Below are 18710 nucleotides of genomic sequence, written 5' to 3'. Positions count from 1 at the left end.
AGGTCAGGAGATCGAGACCATCCTGGCTAACACGATGAAACCCCGTCTCTACTAAAAAATACAAAAAACTAGCCGGGCGATGTGGCGGACGCCTGTAGTCCCAGCTACTCGGGAGGCTGAGGCGGGAGAATGGCGTGAACCCGGGAGGCGGAGCTTGCAGTGAGCTGAGATCCGGCCACTGCACTCCAGCCTGGGCGACAGAGCGAGACTCCGTCTCAAAAAAAAAAAAAAAAAAAAAAAAAAAAAGAATTTGCAGTAGCTCGAGACTAGCCTGGCTAACATGGCAAAACCCCGTCTCTACTAAAAATATAAAAATTCGTATTTTTGTATATGAATTTGGGAGGCTGAGGCAGGAGAGTCGCTTGAACCTGGGAGACAGAGGTTGCAGTGAGCCCAGATCATACCACTGCACTCCATCCTGGGCAATACAGCAAGGGTCGGTCTAAAAAAAAAAAAAAAAGAATTTGCAGTAGAATTTAAGTTCTGTTTCCTACATTAACTCTGCAGTGGGAGTCAACTGATGTGATTGTGGAGCCTGTTCTCTGTGTGGTATTCTTGAGCTGCTCATATAATATATTTGTTTGTATATATCCTGACCTTCTAGAAACTCCTGTCTCTCTAGGAATTCCTTGAGCCCCTGTGAAGGTGATAAGAATTAAAGGGAGCCATTCTTTCCAATAGGCCAACTGTGAACGGGATGAGAGATGGGACTTCTTTTTTTTTTTTTTTTTTTTTTTGTTATTTTTTTTTTAAATTTATTTATTATTATTATACTTTAAGTTGTAGGGTACATGTGCATAACGTGCAGGTTTGTTACATATGTATACTTGTGCCATGTTGGTGTGCTGCACCCAAGAGATGGGACTTCTTATTGAAGAAGGGGAGAGGCCTCATAAGTTCCTGGGCTTTGCTAAGTCATGATTGGAGAAGTGGTAGATCTCTCCTTTTTGTATCTGAGGGAGGCGGCAGCATTTTGGCTGAGTGGGTCAAGTCCCTTTGGAGGCAATGGCCTGAGCAGGGTCAGCAGGAAGGGACAGTTGTTTCCCTACATACTGAGGGCATCTGCCCAGGCTTAGTGGGCTGGGACTCCTTAGATTACCTTCTCATGCTGCCAACTCCCTCACCTCAGCCTGGCACTTAAAAAAACTCCCTCACCTCAGCCTGGCACTTGTTGAGTTGCCCCCAGTAGGAAGTTCTGGGGGAAAGAGGAGTCACAAGCACACATTCAGGTTACTCTCTGTACAGAATTCGTCTCAGAATTATTTGAGTTTGCAATGAAATAATGTTGCAAACATTATATCCAGTACTTCCTCCAATACTATTGCTGCCATCCGCATCTCTTGTCTTGTGCTGGATCTAGACAGACATGGTATCTGAGGCTTCCTAGCTAGGTTCCCAGTGTGGCCTGGCCTTGATTCAGGTGTCAACAAATATCGAGTAGGTAGATGACGGCTCTTTTCTTTCTTTTTTTTCTTTTGTAGAAAATAAAAAGCCAAGTGAAGGTTCCAAGGGCCACGGGAAGATAAGTTGGCCCTGCCCTCAGGTAAGGCATGCCTGTTGTTGATGGGAAGGTCAAGAGCAGGTTGCTTGTCCCGGGAGAGGCCCACTAAACCCAGTAAATATTGGGTGACTCTGGACAGAGTGCCACATTGGAGTCAGTGGATCTGGCTTTCCCTCCCTCTCTGGGTGGCCGCGGCAGAGAATCAGCAGCATTTTTCCCAAGCCATATGCAGCTTCGTGCTTGATTTACCTTGGTAGGGATTATCATTATCCCCATGTTTTAGTTGAGAAAACTGTCAGTGAGAAAGTTCCTAGGTTCAAGGTAACACAACTGGGATTTGAGACTGTCTGATTCTCAAGTCCCTGTTTCTTATGGAGAAGAGGGAGGCCAAAACATCATCTTTGGTTCCTGGATCTCCTGGTCCTGCTGGGAAAGGTGTGGGTAAGTAAGGCTTGGGAAAGAGCAAGGAGAAGAAGGTATAGGCCAGAGAATGCTTGGGTTCTCACAGTTTAGCGTGGGTGAAGCTCTCAAACTTTAACCAGTCCTCTAGAATCACCTGAAGGATGGGGGAAAACATCGATTGCTGGGCCCCACCTCAGAGTTTCTGATTCAGTAGGTCTGGCATGGCATCCGATGATTTGTATTTCTAGCAAGCTCCCAGGTGCTGCTGCTACTGCTGGTCTGAGGACCACTCTTTTGAGAGTCACTTGTCTGGAAAGGTTTTCCCTGGGCCTTGGGAAACCTTCCCAGCTGCCCTTCCCCTCTGAGAGGTCTCTTGTCAGTCCCTGCCTGGCTATGGGAGAGAGGAGCTCTACCAGCCAGACAGGCAGATCTTTGGGGATGGAACCCTTTTTGCCTACCTCTCCTTTCTTTGTCCCCACAACTACACTTCTCTGGGAAGCTTTAACTCCTGCTGCTCACCTTGGGAGTGGGAGGATGAGAGGATTGAGAGATAGAAGGGGCATTTATGAGGGGATATTGTCTTCCTTCTAGGGCTTCTTGCTGCCTTTTTGAGGTGATTTCCATGGGTTCATTACCTCTGTTTTTTTTTCTCTTATGTGGTGGCCAGACTGCAAAGCAAAATGGGAAGAAAGCAACCTCCGAAGTGCCCTCTGTACCTCATTTTGTTCACCTCAATGGTCTTGCCAATCAAGAGACTGAATTAAAGAAGAAGAGGGTAAGCTTTTTGCCTTGGTGGGGAGAGAGAGGGCCTGCCTTGAATGCCAGGTCTGCAGAAGTGTTGAATGGAAGGGCAAAGGCAAGAGTTGTTAGGGTTGTTGAGCCTATTTGTGGAAGCCGGGAGAGAGGGAGGTTACCATGATACTGGATTTATGTCTCCATTTGCTCACCACCCAGTCCATTGCTGTCCGGCTTATGTTTCCACTGCTCTGCTGACACTACCCCTGCTGGCCTCATCAGCGCCTTCCCTGACATCACATTCATGGATTCAAGTGTTCTTCCCTCATCTTGTCAGAATGCTCAGCATTTGAGGCCATGCTTTCTTTGAAGCACGTGGACTTTCTTGTCATCTCACTCTCCTGGATGTCTTTCTTCTTCTTTGACTAGCCACTGACAGTCTCTTTTGCCACTTTTTCCTCTTTCTTATCCTTTTTTTTTTTGAGACAGAGTTTCACTTTGTTGCCCCGGCTGGAGTGCAATGGTGTGATCTCGGCTCACTGCAACCTCTACCACCCGGGTTCAAGCGATTCTCCTGCCTCAGCCTCCTGAGTAGCTGGGATTACTGGTGCACACCACTGCGCCCGGCTAATTTTGTATTTTTAGTAGAGATGGGGGGTTTCACCATGTTGGTCAGGCTGGTCTTGAACTCCTGACCTCAGGTAATCCACCTGCCTTGGCCTCCCAAAGTGCTGAGATTACAGGCGTGAGCCACCCTGCCCGGCCTTCTTCCTTATCTTTAAATGATGAAGCGTCCCAAGACCTTGACTTCTTTCCATCTCTGGTCTTAAGTGGTTCCACCTGCCTAGGATACATTCTCTCACTGCTTTTTATACTCTCTCTTTATTTTTCTCTGCCACTCTTCCCTTCATCTCTCTTTTTCTTCTTCTCAAACCCTCATTTCCTGCTGTCATATCTTCCCTCTCCCTGGACCCTGCTCCTCCCACCTCTGCCATGTCGTGCCATTTCCTCTGTCTGTCACCCATCCCTCCCTTAGGCTGCAGACCCAGTCAGCTCCAGTCCCAGTGTGTGTTCACTTGTTAGGTTGAGGAGATGAGGGAGAAGCAGCAAGCTGCCCGGGAGTATGAAAGACAAAAACGCAGGACCATCGAGAGCTACTGTCAGGATGTCCTAAGACGCCAGGAGGAGTTTGAGCGTAAGGTAAGAGTGCAGTCCTTACCCCTGGGTAGGTTTGCTCAAAGCATCTTTTGCCGTTTTTCTGTGAAAGGGAAGAAGGAAGGGTGTGAAGTTGTTGGAGGGGAACAAGGGAATCAGTGTAGAGACGATGGAAAACCGTGGGTATGGTCAAAGGGAGGAAGGGAGGGATAGAGGGAGATAAAGGGCCGTTTTGAGCCTTACCTGTGACTGGACACCCCTGGAGAGCGCCTCTCTCCCAAGGTTGAGCCTAAAGACTGGGGCTGGTGGTGGGATTGGGGGCCGGGAGAGTTACATGTGACCAGGGGACGGGGTTGGGGCAGAGGGAGCGAGAGTATGAGGAGAGGATTGAGAGACAGAGAGGAGCATATGTGAGGGAATGTTGTCTTCCTTCTGGGCTTCTTGCTGCCTTTTTGGCAGATGTTCTTGTCTCACACGCAGAATACACGCTTGCCAGCTCATACTCCCTTTTCTGACATGCAGTGTGTATGCCTCCCCCATCCTATGTCCCTCATAGATTGTTTTTTTTCACACCTCCCTCTTCCATCCCTCCCTTTCACACCCATGTGCACACTCAGGTCTCCACCTGGTGCTCGAGCACAGGCATACACATAGGCACACACATGAACCATGGGGTTCTGTCCATTTTTCTTCCAGTTCCCAGCTTTATTGGTTCGTCAAAGCTACTTTTTAGTGGCCTGAGACTCCCATGATTTTTTTAAAAATTATTATTTTACTTTAAGTTCTAGGGTACATGTGCACAATGTACAGATTTGTTACATATATATCCATGTGCCATGTTAGTGTGCTGTACCCATTAACTCGTCATTCAGGTATATCTCCTAATGCTATCCCTCCCCCCTCCCCCAACCCCATGACAGGCCCTGGTGTGTGATGTTCCCCTTCCTGTGTCCGAGTGATCTCATTGTTCAATTCCCACCTATGAGTGAGAACATGCGGTGTTTGGTTTTCTGTCCTTGCGATAGTTTGCTGAGAATGATGGTTTCCAGCTTCATCCATGTCCCTACAAAGGACATGAACTCACCCTTTTTTATGGCTGCATAGTATTCCATGGTGTATATGTGCCACATTTTCTTAATCCAGTCTATCATTGATGGACATTTGGGTTGGTTCCAAGTCTTTGCTATTGTGAATAGTGCTGCAGTAAACAAACATAGGTGTGCCTGTGTCTTTATAGTAACATTATTTATAATCCTTTGGGTATATACCCAGTAATGGGATGGCTGGGTCAAATGGTATTTCTAGTTGTAGATCCTTGAGGAATCGCCACACTGTCTTCCACAATGGTTGAACTAGTTTCCAGTCCCACCAACAGTGTAAAAGTGTTCCTATTTCTCCACATCCTCTCTAGCACCTGTTGTTTCCTGACTTTTTAATGATCGCCATTCTGACTGATGTGAGATGGTATCTCATTGCGGTTTTGATTTGCATTTCTCTGATGGCCAGGACTCACATGATTTTTTAAGCCTCCTATAGTTTCCAAAGCCCTGCTTCTCTTTCTCTCTCTCTCCCCCTCCTCCCCTGGACCATTCTCTTTTTTTTCTCCTTTAGGAGGAAGTTTTGCAGGAATTAAATATGTTTCCTCAGCTGGATGACGAGGCCACAAGGAAGGCTTATTACAAGGAGTTCCGTAAGGTACAGGGTTCCATTTCTTCAGGCTTTCGGGGGAGGGTTCCAGTCCAGCCTCATTTCCTCTCCATTTCTGTTTTTTCCTGACTGAGATGGAGACTTTTTGTTTCACGGGACTGCGTCACTGCTACCCTATCCTTTCCCTGCCCTTATCCCCTGGTCCTCTGCCCTGCAGGTGGTGGAATACTCTGACGTGATTCTGGAAGTCCTGGATGCCAGAGACCCATTAGGCTGCCGCTGCTTCCAAATGGAGGAGGCTGTCCTGCGAGCACAAGGCAACAAGAAGCTGGTCCTGGTCTTGAACAAGATTGGTGGGTGTTAGGCAGGATTGGGTGTGACAGGGAAGGTGGGCAGGCCATCTTTAACGTCTAGCTTGGACCAGACACTGAACCCAGCAACTCAGTGATACTCATAACAGTCATTTAAAGTAGAAATTTTTGTTCTGATTTTCAAAGCCTGTATCACAGAGTATAGTACAAGTTAGGTGTAGAGTCCAAGCCTGTCTGCCTTTCAGTCTCCTATTCTTGCCATTTCGAGCCTTCTCTGTGATTGGACAACCTTGGAGAGTTCCTCCTCCCTCATACTGGAACTCACAGACTGGGGCAGAGGAGCACATGGGCTCAGGAGTCACTCAGGTCTGGGGCTCGGCCCCTCACCTGTCCTGATTCTTTTCTCTGAGACACTGAATAAGTCATGCCACCTCCAAGAGCTCCCGTTTCTCTAGCTGTAAAATGGGCCATGAGTATCCCAACCTCACAGATTCGTTGTGAGAAGTAATGATAAAATGCTTGGTACATGGTGGTCAGTACTTCACACATGATAGCCATTCTTTTTAGGGTTATCTTTGACATTTGGCCCAACCTAGAATGACCCAGAGAGGGGATAGGAAACAATATTTAGGAGGCCTCTGATGCTCCTGACACTGTTTTGGAAAGAGAACGTTTGGGACCAGAAAGCTAGTTTGTCCATTTCCTGAGGGAACAGAGGCCCCCTCAGGGAGGGTTAACGCAACCCATAGACCAGACTGTTCTTTCTAACTCCAACCTGCGGACTGGATGGGAATGACAGGGCCAGTCGAGAGACCTGTTGATGGTAGGTGGGCCTAGCTTTGGGTATGGGTGGAGGTGTCTTTGGAGGGAACCATGGAGGTGTTGTTCTGCTTACCAGCCCCATCTGTTCCTATATTTACCCCAGACCTGGTCCCCAAGGAGGTTGTGGAGAAATGGCTGGATTACCTTCGCAATGAGTTGCCAACTGTGGCTTTCAAGGCCAGTACCCAGCATCAGGTCAAAAACCTGGTAAGCCTGTGGCTAGGGTCATCTAGCCGCTTTCAGGGTAGTTTGGGGCCAGAGTTGGGGGAGTTGTGACTTGGACTGGAACCTCCAGCCCTTTAGTATTAGAACTGGGCCTTCAACTTTGAGCTTTTTGCTCCACCAAGAGACTTTTTCTTTTTGTTTTTTTTGAGACGGAGTTTCACTTTTGTTGCCCAGGTTGGAGTGCAATGGCGCGATCTCGGCTCACTGCAACCTCCACCTCCTGGGTTCAAATGACTCTCCTGCCTCAGCCTCCCAAGTAGCTGGGATTATAAGCACGTGTCACCATGCCTTGCTAATTTTTTGTATTTTTAGTAGAGATGGGGTTTCGCCATGTTGACCAGGCTTGTCTTGAACTCCTGAGTTCAGTTGATCCACCTGCCTTGGCCTCCTAATGTGCTGGGATTACAGGCATGAGCCACCATGCCTGGCTGGTGACTTCTTAATATTAGTTTCACTTCACTTCTTCCTATATTATCACTCTTCAGGAAACATTTCTTTTTTTTCAGTTGTAAGGATAAAACATAATGTCTATGGAGAATTTGTAAAATACGGTTAACTACTTGTTTATTTATTTATTTATTTGAGACAGAGTCTCACTCTGTCACCCAGGCTGGAGTGCAATGGTGTGATCTTGGCTCACCGCAACCGCTGCCCCCACCAGGTTCAAGCAATTCTCCTGCCTCAGCCTCCTGAGTAGCTGGGACTACAGGCGCGTGCCACCATGCCCGGCTAATTTTTGTATTTTTTGTAGAGATGGGGTTTCGTCATGTTGGCCAGGCTGGGCTCAAGCTCCTGACCTCAGGTGATCCACCCGCCTTGGCCTCCCAAAGTGCTGGGATTACAGGTGTGAGCCACTGCTCCCAGTCTAACTTTATTTTTTATTTTTTGAGACAAAGTCTCACTTTGTCACCCAGGCTGGAGTGCAGTGGCACTATCTCGGCCCACTGCAATCTCTGCTTCCTGGGTTCAAGTGATTCTTGTGCCTCAGCCTCCAGAGTAGCTAGGGTTGTGGCTAAGTTTTGTATTTTTGTTTTTAGTAGAGATGGGGTTTCACCATGTTGGCCAGGCTGGTCTCGAACTCCTGACCTCAGGTGATCCACCAGCCTTGGCCTCCCAACATGCTAGGATTATAGGTGTGAGCCACTGTGCACAACCAACTACTTGTTAACTTTAAAAAATACATATACCTCCAATCATTTTTCTCTTTGAAACAAATCACAGTTCTTCCCAATTATATCATTAATAGAGAAATATGTATTCATTGTAAAATATTAATACAGAAATTGATTGCTTCTGGGAGAGAAATTGGATACTAAGGGACATTTTTTTCAATTTTGCATTGGATGTTAAACTTATTAAAAAATAAAGTAGAAAAAATAAAATTAACTACAGATAAAGCTTAAATACCTTTTCACCAGTCTCCCTAATTCTAGTCTCTTTATTCATGCCCAGAGGTAACTACCATTGACAGTTTGGTGTGTATTCTTCCAGACTTTATTTTAGTTTCAGGGTCTCAATTGGTCATCCAGGCCTCAGTGCAGTGGTGTGATGATAGCTCATTGAAGTCTCAAACTCCTAGGCTCAAGACATCCTCCTCCCTCAGCCTCCTGAGTACCTTGGACTATAGGTGCATGCCACCATGCCAGGCTAATTTTTATCTTTTATATTTTTGTAGAGATGGGGGTCTTGCTTTGTTGACCACTCTGGTCTCAAACTCCTGGCCTCAAGTGACCCTCCCATCTCAGCCTTCCAAAGTGTGGAGATTACAGGCGTAAGCCACTGCACTCGGCCTTCTTCCAAACGTTATTCTGTGCTTTGGATATACATAGAAGTGTATATATAAAGAGGGAATACTGTTTGGAAGTATTATGTATATCATTCTGTGGCTTAGTTTTTTTTCTCTTGGACGTCTTTCTATAGACATGTGCCTTTTTGATGCTGAATACAATTAGTTTCCAGTTTTTTATTGTTATAACCTGGGCTTCTGCAAATACCCTTGCACGTGTCTCACATGGGCAGGTGTGTGTTTGTAGGTGAGGTAGAGAAAGGGAGTGGCTGGGTCATAGCCTTTCTGCATTTTACCTTTACCTATACACTGATGAATCGCCCTCCATGATGGCTGTACCAATTTATACTCCCACCAGTGGGGTAGATGAATGCGTGAGAGGGCCTCTTTTCCTGCACCCTTGGCAACATTTGATAGCATTAAACTGTTAAACTTTTCAGAAACATGATACCTTATTTACATTTTCTTGGCCTTTTTAAAATTTTCACTTTAATTTTTTTTGAGATGGAGTTTCGCTCTTGTTGCCCAGGCCGGAGTGGGGTGGCATGATCTCGGCTCACTGCAACTTCTGCCTCCCAGGTTCAAGCGATTCTCTTCCCTCAGCCTCCCGAGTAGCTGGGATGACAGGCATGCGCCACCACGCTTGGCTAATTTTGTATTTTTAGTAGAGACAGGGTTTCACCATGTTGGTCAGGCTGATCTGGAACTCCTGACCTCAAGTGATCCACCTGCTTCAGCTTCCCAAAGTGCTGGGATTACAGGTGTGAGCCACCATGCCCAGCTTCTTGGCCTTTTTGATGGCAAAAATAGAAGCTGCCTTTTCTTTTCTTTCTTTTTTTTTTTCTTTTTTCTTTTTTGAGGTGACGTCTCACTCTATCGCCCAGGCTGGTGTGCACTGGTGCAGTCTTGGGTCACTGCAAACCTCTGCCTCCTGGGTTCAAGCGATTTTCCTGCCTCAGCCTCCCAAGTAGCTGGGATTACAGGCGCATGCCACCATGCCCAGCTAATTTTTATATTTTTAGAGACGTGGTTTTGCCATGTTGGCCAGGCTGGTCTTAAACTTGTGACCTCAAGTGATCCGTCTGCCTTGGCCTCCCAAAGTGCTGGATTACAGGCTTGAGCCACAGCACCCAGCCAGGAGCCACTTTTTCTAACAGCTATATTTCATTTGTATTCCACTTTTAGGATATAGCTTTTTAACCTCTTTCTTATTGGTGGATATATAGGCTAATTCCAATTTTGTGATATTAGAAACAATTCTGTGGCCGGGCGCGGTGCCTCACGCCTGTAATCCCAGCACTTTGGGAGGCCAAGGTGGGCAGACTGCTTGATGCCAGGAGTTTGAGACCAGCCTGACCAACATGGCGAAACCCTGTCTCTACTAAAAATACAAAAATTAGCCGGGTGTGGTGGTGCATGCCTGTAGTCCCAGCTACTCGGGAGGTTGAGGCATGAGAATCGTTTGAACCCAGGAGGTGGACGTTGCAGTGAGCCAAGATTGCGCCACCACACTCCTGCCTGGGTGACAGAGTAAGACTCTGTCTCAAAGAAAAAAAGTAAGGGAAGAGGAGGGAGGAAATTTTGGGCAGAGGAGGTGGCATCAGGAGTAAAGAGGTGGCATCAGGAATAAAGGTTGGGATGGCCTTGTCATGTGTGAGGAATTGAGGGAGTGTAGGCTGTGGGCCAGGCTCCCGCTCATCCCTGCGTAGGCAGGGAGGGTGGGCATCCCTGTTGTGCACACAGGGCCTGGAGAAGGGAAGCAGGCTTTGCTGGACATAGGCCTGTGAGAAGTAGACCTGGAGCTCAGACCTGCCCTATCTAGAGCCAGGATGCCATCCGGCCACTGCCAAGGGAGGCAAGTGACATGTGTCCAGGCAGAGGCAGGGGCAGAGAAGACTGGAGACACAAAGACAGTGGAGGGGAATGGGGAAGTGACACGTGTTCAAGATCTGTGTGAGAAGCCTTCTGTTTCAGGCTGAGGAGCCCAGTGATCATAGGGAGGCCCTGAAAGTTAAATCTGGGCTCAGACCTCATCTGCCACCTGATGTCTCTTTAATACTCATTTTTTTTTCCAGAATCGTTGCAGCGTACCAGTAGATCAGGCCTCTGAGTCACTGCTGAAAAGCAAAGCCTGCTTTGGAGCTGAAAACCTCATGAGGGTTCTGGGGAACTATTGCCGCCTTGGTGAAGTGCGCACCCACATTCGTGTGGGTGTTGTGGGTAAGACCTGCTGGGTGGTCTTGGGGCCCAGGCTTCTTTCTTGGGCGGACACTTCATTGGGGGAAAGGATCCTGGGAGCTTCGTTGTCTTTTAGGGGAAGAGAGGAGTGGTTCAGGAAGGGTTTCATGACTTGTAACTTGGATGGGTGGGCATCACTGTGTATTGAGTATTAGATCCATGGAGCAAATGCAGGGTGCCAGGCTTGGAGTTGGCACCATCTCATCCTATCAGAGCTGTGGGAGGGTGGGGTGACCATCTACCTTTTACAGATGAGAATTCTGAGTGAGGCCCAGAGAAGGACAAGGGGACTTTTATTGCCCAGCCTTGTGCAGGACAAGGCAGAGCTGAGGATCAAACCTAGGCCTTTCTGGAACACAGGTTCCTGAGGGAGGTATGATGGGAATGGAGTAGGGAAATTGAGAGAGGCAGAGATAGATGACCAGAGAGAGAATGTGAAGCCACGTGAGAAAGACATTGGAGAGAGAGCTAGACACTGAGAGGGTGTAGGTATGCATACCGGGATAGATACAGAAGAAGACACAGAGAATGCACTGGGAAGCCAGATGGCAGGGTTGGTGGGGAATGGAAAGAGGAGACAAATTTACATGATGGAGGCATGCAAAGAGGGAGATACAATCAGAAACACCAAAAGGGACATAGAGACAGACATGCATACAGAGATCTGCTGAGGGAGACATAGGAAGGTCAGAGATAACCCATGTATGTAGAGAGGCAGATGTATTCCTAAAGAAAGAATGAGAGAGACAAACACACTACAGGGATAGAGACAGATTCAGAGAGAGATACATGGAAGCAGACTGGACAAGGCTGTAGATACAGAGGAACACATACACATAGCTCTTACACATACAGATCCACAAACACATACACAGACCCACGCTACAGACCCAGAGATCCAGAGGAGGCACATCTAGAGAGACAGAGCCAGAGTCAAAATGCATGCAGACCAAGCCCTTCCCCCACACACCCACCCCAGTGCTGCTCCCTCAATGCACATAGAACCACAAGGAGGGCCGGATGTGGCAGCTCATTCATGCCTGTAGCCCCAGCACTTTGGGAGGCTGAGGTGCACAGATCACTTGAGGTCAGGAGTTTGAGACCAGCATGGCCAACATGGCAAAACCCCACGTCTACTAAAAACACAAAAATTAGCTGGGTGTGGTGACGGGCATCTGTAATCTCAGGTACTCAGGAGGCCGAGGCAGGAAAATAGCTTGAATCTGGGAGGTGGAGGTTACAGTGAGTTGAGATCATGCCACTGTTGAGATCCAGCCTGGGCAACAGAACGAGACTCTGTCTCAAAGACAAGACACACATGTGCCCACATACACTTTGACCCTTGAACATAATCACGTACCCAGAGTCACAGAGGGACACAAATACACAGACATGTGACGATGAGGCAGGTATGTGTACCTGTACAGAGAGAAATAGAGACATACAGAGAGGAGGTTAAGGAGGCGCAGACAGGGAGAGAGTAGAAGAGACACCGTGAGACACATACAGAGAGGCACCCACGAAGTGACCAGCCCACAGAGACAAGGAGCGTGGACAGAGGCTGACAGGAGTTGGCATGGAGGGAATTATAAATAGAGGCAGAATTGGTGGGATGGAGAGAATCAGAAAAGAACAATGGCCAGAATGAGAGACAGACAAATTGGCAGAGAGAGAGGTACTTAGATACAGAGGCACAGAGAGAAACAAAGATAAGATAGAGAAAGAGACTGAGTGGGAGAGACAGGAAAAGGAAAAAGTGGTGATACTGAGAATGGGAATGACGGAGAGAGAGAGAGAGAGAGAGAGAGAGAGAGAGAGAGAGAGAGAGAGAGAGAGAGAGATGCAGAGACTTCCATGCATGGCGATATTTAGAATGAGAATGACCTAGAGAGAGGGAGGGGGGAGAGAGGTCTGCAGAGGCTTCATGCACGAGAGGTATACTTAGACATATACTTTTTTTTTCTTTAGGCAATCAGCTTTCTCGGGTTGAAACAAGTATATGCTTGAGACAATAGTACACACATGTAAATTGAGCACATACAGAAAGAGAACGGTGAGAATGAGGCCCAGTGAGGGGAAACACAAAGACATCCACAGGCTGAGAATGGCTGACAGATGCCCAAACAGCAAAATACATACCTCAGGTAGACAGCTGCACAGAGAGACTGGCATCTGGAGATGACCTCCATCCCCATCCATGGAATGATACACCCAGACAGGTTGTTCTCTGTTTCTTAGACATTTCTTGATGTCCACCTTCTGTTGGATTGTGCCACTGAGGCCTTGCATTGAGGACCTCTGCCTGGCTGATTGTGGGTGGGAGGTTGGTGTCACATCTAGAGAGAGGGACATACCTATCTAGCATGCTCACAAATGGAGGGGAGAGGTAGAAAGGCCCTATAGGGGCTTTGTCAGGGCCCGGGGTGGGAAGGGAGGAGGCCAGGCTCAAGTTTTTGGTTTCCCCATGGCCTGGTTACTGCCCCTGGCTGGGCCTCCCTCACACAGGCCGGCCTGAGTGTTCCTGAGGGCCTCTTCTGCCCTGAGCCATCTGCTGCTACTTTGTAGGTCTTCCCAATGTTGGGAAGAGCAGCCTAATCAATAGCCTGAAGCGCAGCCGCGCATGCAGCGTGGGAGCTGTTCCTGGAATTACCAAGTAAGCACCTGCCTGCTCCCCCACTCCACAATTCCTTGACCCTACCATTTCCCCCCAACTCCCATGCCTTCAGCCCCTGTCCCTTTCCTTATCGTGGACCATCCCCTGATGCTTTCCCCAGGCATGGGAGTCTCATAGCCCTCATTTTTCTGACACACCCTAGGTGTAGGCAGGTCCCCAGATGGGTGTTTCGGATTAGCGCCTTGAAGCTTCTGAATAACCATGCAAGATTAGGCTACTAATGGGAGCTCTGTTGACTGGATGAAGCAGCTGAGGCTTGGAGAGTCAAGCTTGCCCAAGGGTCCTGCGTCTCAGTCCCCAGTGGCAGATGCTAGATTAGAATTAGCCTCAAGTCTGTAGAGCCCCAGTCACCCCTCCTCCAGCTCTACATCTCTCCACCTTCATCTCTAATAACACCTTCCCCTCACTCCTTTACACCCCCACATCCCAGACCCACCTTCGTGATTGGGGCCTCTACGATGCCAGCCACATCCGGTCTTTCTTCTTCCCTGCCCCCAGATTCATGCAGGAGGTCTACCTGGACAAGTTCATCCGGCTGCTGGATGCTCCAGGCATTGTCCCAGGGCCCAACTCAGAGGTGGGCACCATCCTGCGTAACTGCGTCCACGTGCAGAAGCTGGCAGACCCTGTGACCCCAGTGGAGACCATCCTGCAGCGCTGCAACCTGGAGGAGGTCTGCAGCAGAGCCCTGGCCGATGCCCTGCCCTACTCCAAGGGCCCTTCATTCTTCCTCATGACTTCTCTCCTTCCTCCCGTCACCAGATTTCCAACTATTATGGCGTCTCTGGGTTCCAGACCACTGAGCACTTTCTTACGGCAGTGGCCCACCGTTTGGGGAAGAAGAAGAAGGGAGGCTTATACAGTCAGGAACAGGCGGCCAAAGCTGTCCTAGCTGACTGGGTGAGGTGAGGAGGAGGTTAGGGGTAAGGGTGAGGCCCACTGGGAGCCTGGCTCCACAAAGGCTCATCTGTGCTCATTGCCGTTGGGGCAGCTTGACTTCCTGGGTCTTGGGGCAGAGGATGGCCAAGGTGCCAGGTCATGTCCTGCTCAAGACTTTATGCCCAGTGATTATCCAGCAACTCAACTCCTTCTTGTTCGGAAGCCACTGTCTGGGTTTTCTTGTTCCCTTGCTGTTTCTGGCCTACAAACTCATCGTCTCTTGGATTGTCATTGGTTCTCTCAGTGGCAGCACCACTAATCTCCCCTATTTCCCAATGCAGCGGGAAGATTAGCTTCTATATACCACCACCACCCACTCACACTCTGCCCACCCATCTCAGTGCTGAGATTGTTAAGGAAATGACCGAGGTCTTTGATATCGAGGATACTGAGCAGGCCAATGAAGACACCATGGAATGTAAGTGTGGGCAGGGTGGGTCCACTTGGTCTTGCACTAGTGGGGCCACGCAGACCTGACAGCAAATCCCATGTTTGACCTCCCGCTTCCTTGGCCCTACTTGGGCTTTGGGCAAGTTGCTTAAGCAGCTCGAGGCCTAATTTCTTTTCCTGCAAGGTGGGGAATTCTAATCTGGCCCTGGCAGGGAGGGTGGGGGGTGGGGGGAGGGTGGTTGCGAGCTTTTGGTAAATACGAAAGAAGGTACCTGGTACCCATTGAGGTGCTCTGGAAATGTGAGGCTCCATTCCTGTCTCTTGGGACCTGGAATGGACTGAGATGTTCTCTCAAAAACTCTCTAATGTTGCCTTAGGCTTTTTCACAACCATTTCAGGTCCATTTCTAGATTTTCCTTCTTACTCCCATTGGTGAATAAGGTACCCAAGTCACAGAAAGCTGATATTTGCCAAAGGATATCAGCAGAGGTGCCTTTGACCCGGTTCTCCTGCCCTGTTGAAGACTCTTCCAGCTCAGAGGAGCTGGGTGTCCAAAAGTATAGACTGCCTAGATTCAAATCCAAGCTTTGTTTCCTTTTTACTGTGTGATGCTAAACAAATTACTTCACTTCTTTGTCTCAATGATGTTATCTGTAAAATGGAGACAATAAGTCCACCCGATAAGGTAGTTATGAGGATTTATTTAATATGTAAAAGACATTTAGAACAACAGTGCCTGGCATTTAGTAAATAGATGCTCAGTAAATGTTAGTTTTTATTAAGATGCTTATTTGCTGGGGAGCAGAGATGTGACTCTCAGAAACTCCTGAGAATGTTTGCTCTCCTCAGATATTACTCTCTGCAGCCCTGGCTTGTGGCTCCCTGCTTCATTCTCTACACTGCCTAAGGAAGGTATCCAGTGCCCTCTGGGCTTGTCTGTAGACATTATGGGGTAGTTGAGGAAGCCTTGGCTAGCCTGGCTTCTAGATACTCTATTTTTTTCTCTTGAGGTCCAGTAGTTTTCCTTCTCTGGGTCTTTTAGTGTCCTTGTATTACACACGAGGTTAAGAGGACTTGCCTGCTTTCTAGTTTTCCCATGTGGCTTTGGGCAGGTCATCCCCCTGTCTGAATTTGTTTCTTCTTCTTCTTCTTTTTTTTTTTTTTTTTTGAGGCAGAGTCTTGCTTTGTTGCCCAGGCTGGAGTGCAGTGGTATGATCTGGGCTTACTGCAATCTCTGCCTCCTGGGTCCAAGTGATTCTTGTGCCTCAGCTGCCTGAGTAGCTGGGACTAGAGGTGTGCACCACCATGCCTGGCTAATTTTTTTATTTTTAGTAGAGATGGGGTTTTGCCATGTTGGCCAGGCTGGTCTCGAACTCCTGGCTTCAAGCAATCCATCTGCCTTGCCTCCCAAAGTGCTGGGATTACAGGCACAAGCCACTGCACCTGGCCTTAGTTTCCTCCTCTGTTAAGTAGGGCAGTTGAGAAGGGTTTGAGCTTATGTTTTTATGATGATGCTTGACCCTGGCTGGATGTGAGGGCAAGAGGTTCTCCATCACTGAGAATGCATTTTGGCAAAAGTTTGAGGTCTGAGAAATTGAGAAGACAGTGAGGAACAGGTTAGTGGTGAGCGTTTTCTGGAGGAGGTGGCCCTAGTGCTGGATCTTGAAGGGTGAGTAGGGATTAGAAGGCCAAGTGTAGGGAATAGGGGCAAAATTATACAAGCAGGCATAAGGGCAGTGGGGCACAGGGCAGTGGGCACATCTGAGGGTTACAGTAGAGGCCAGCTCCAGGCAAGGGACCAGAGAGAGGAGGAGAAAGTCTGGTCCTGGGGAGGGAATCCCAGTGCCTGCCATTTACAAAGCAGCATCTTGGGCCAGAGCATTACAGACATCTGCCATGTCTCACAGCAGCCCAGTGTGAATAGGGCTTGTGGAATTCCCATTTTCCAAATGAGAAAGCTGAAGCTCTGAGTCCAGCTCCCAGCAAGTGAATGTCCTACTGCAAAACCCATGCGTTTAATTCTTAGTCATGTGGCCTCTCAGCAGGAGTGAAAAGTTCCTGCACCTGACTTCCCTGGGAAGCATCTGTGTATCCTTTTCACTGAGGCCTGACCAGGGGGGCTGGCTACAGAGGGTAGCCAGGGCCCTGACAGTGGTGTTGGTTGTGTTAAAGGCTTGGCCGCTGGAGAATCTGATGAGCTGTTGGGTGACACGGACCCACTTGAAATGGAGATCAAGTTGCTCCATTCTCCGATGACGAAAATAGCAGATGCCATTGAAAATAAAACCACCGTGTATAAGGTACCTGTCATCTTTGTTCATGGCAACCCTCTTCTCTCCCCAGGGCTCTGGGAAGTGGTCAGTCCCTTTTACCTGCCTTTCGTGTGGTGAGATGTGGGTGGTTCACTTGCTGCCTGTGGGCTTCTGGATGCCTGGCCTAGTGCATCCTTTACCAAGCAATGACAGGTCCAGGAAGCAGGCATGTTCTCTAAGGCAGCTTTCCCAGCCCTGGTTCTAGCCCATAGAATAGGTATCACTATCTAGCCACCCAGTTGTCCAACTTGCAAATGACTCTTTCTTCTCCCTAACTAGTACCAGGATTTTTTTTTTTTTCTCTTTTGAGACAGATTCTCACTCTGTCACCCAGACTGCAGTGCAGTGCCGTGATCTCAGCTCATTGCAACCTCCTCCTCCCAGGTTCACGTGATTCTCCTGCCTGAGCCTCCCAATTAGCTGGGATTACAGGCATGCGCCACGATGCCCGGCTAATTTTTGTATTTTTAGTAGAGACAGGGTTTTGCTATGTTGGCCAGGCTGGTCTCGAACCTCTGACCTTGGGTGATCTGCCTGCCTTGGCCTTCCAAAGTGCTAGGATTGCAGGCATGAGCCACCACGCCTGGCCTGGGATCTTATACTCTGTCAGTCACCAAGACCTATGTCTTCTCCCTCCTAAATCTTTTGACAAGCTTTTCATCCTTTTCATCTGTACCATTTCTGTAACCCTAAACTAAACTTCCAGCCCTCATTTACTTGGACATATGTGCCAAGGTTGGTTGGTTGGTTGGTTTCTTTTTCTTTCTTTCTTTCTTTTTTTCTTTTCTTTTCTTTTCTCTTTTCTTTTCCTTACTTTTCTTTCTTTTCTTTTTTTTTTTTTGAGACGGAGACTCGCTCTGCCGCCTAGGCTGAAGTGCAGTGGCGTGATCTTAGCTCACTGCAACCTCCACCTCCTGGGTTCAAGCAATTCTTCTGCCTCAGCCTCCCGAGCAGCTGGGACTACAGGTGCCCGCCACCATGTCTGGCTAATTTTTTTTTTTTTTTTGTAGAGATGGGGTTTCACTGTGTTGGCCAGGCTGGTCTTGAACTCCTGACCTCAGGTGATCCACCTGCCTTGGACTCCCAAAGTGCTGGGATTACAGGCATGAACCACTACACCTGGTCGTGTCCCATGATTTCTAATGGCCCAATCTGACCATGTCACCTCCCCTGCTTAAACTCATTTCATGGCTCCCCAACACCTACACGATCAAGTCCATATGCCTGTGACCTGCTGTTCAAGATCTGCAGGGCATGATGTGATGACTCCTAGAGGTTTTTTCAGCCTCGTCTTCTGCCAGTCCATCCCCCATCTCTGCCCTTGACGAGTTCATATTTTAGTGGGTTTCAGACACAGACATCCGCACTGTGATGGAGACTCATAGGGTGTGGATAGGGGTCGAGGTTGGGACAGCATGGATCCAAGGACCCTAACCTGTACTACCTGTGGGTCAAGGAAGTCTTGCTCAAGTATTAGTCCATTTTCATACTGCTGTAAAGAACTGCCCGAGACTGGGTCCTTTATAAAGGAAAGAGGTTTAATTGACTCAGTTCAGCACAGCTGGGGAGGCCT

The 18710-nt window shown here is 48.4% G+C and overlaps 1 protein-coding gene across 1 annotated transcript in view; it reads left to right on the top strand.

Annotated features, from left to right (window-relative positions):
• Nucleotides 1–18710, top strand: part of GNL3L (G protein nucleolar 3 like) — a 40113-nt gene that overhangs the window by 11129 nt on the left and 10274 nt on the right. The window contains exons 3-14 of the mRNA XM_007991804.3: nt 1482–1543; nt 2571–2678; nt 3722–3838; nt 5405–5488; nt 5658–5793; nt 6677–6780; nt 10660–10804; nt 13388–13475; nt 13995–14169; nt 14259–14401; nt 14717–14853; nt 16998–17125. Coding sequence (XP_007989995.2) covers nt 1482–1543; nt 2571–2678; nt 3722–3838; nt 5405–5488; nt 5658–5793; nt 6677–6780; nt 10660–10804; nt 13388–13475; nt 13995–14169; nt 14259–14401; nt 14717–14853; nt 16998–17125 — 1427 coding nt within the window. The remainder of the gene's footprint in view (nt 1–1481; nt 1544–2570; nt 2679–3721; nt 3839–5404; nt 5489–5657; nt 5794–6676; nt 6781–10659; nt 10805–13387; nt 13476–13994; nt 14170–14258; nt 14402–14716; nt 14854–16997; nt 17126–18710) is intronic.

This window comes from Chlorocebus sabaeus, chromosome X (assembly GCF_047675955.1).
Source record: "Chlorocebus sabaeus isolate Y175 chromosome X, mChlSab1.0.hap1, whole genome shotgun sequence".
Taxonomy (NCBI): domain Eukaryota; kingdom Metazoa; phylum Chordata; class Mammalia; order Primates; family Cercopithecidae; genus Chlorocebus; species Chlorocebus sabaeus.
This window is presented reverse-complemented; position numbering and strand designations above follow the sequence as displayed.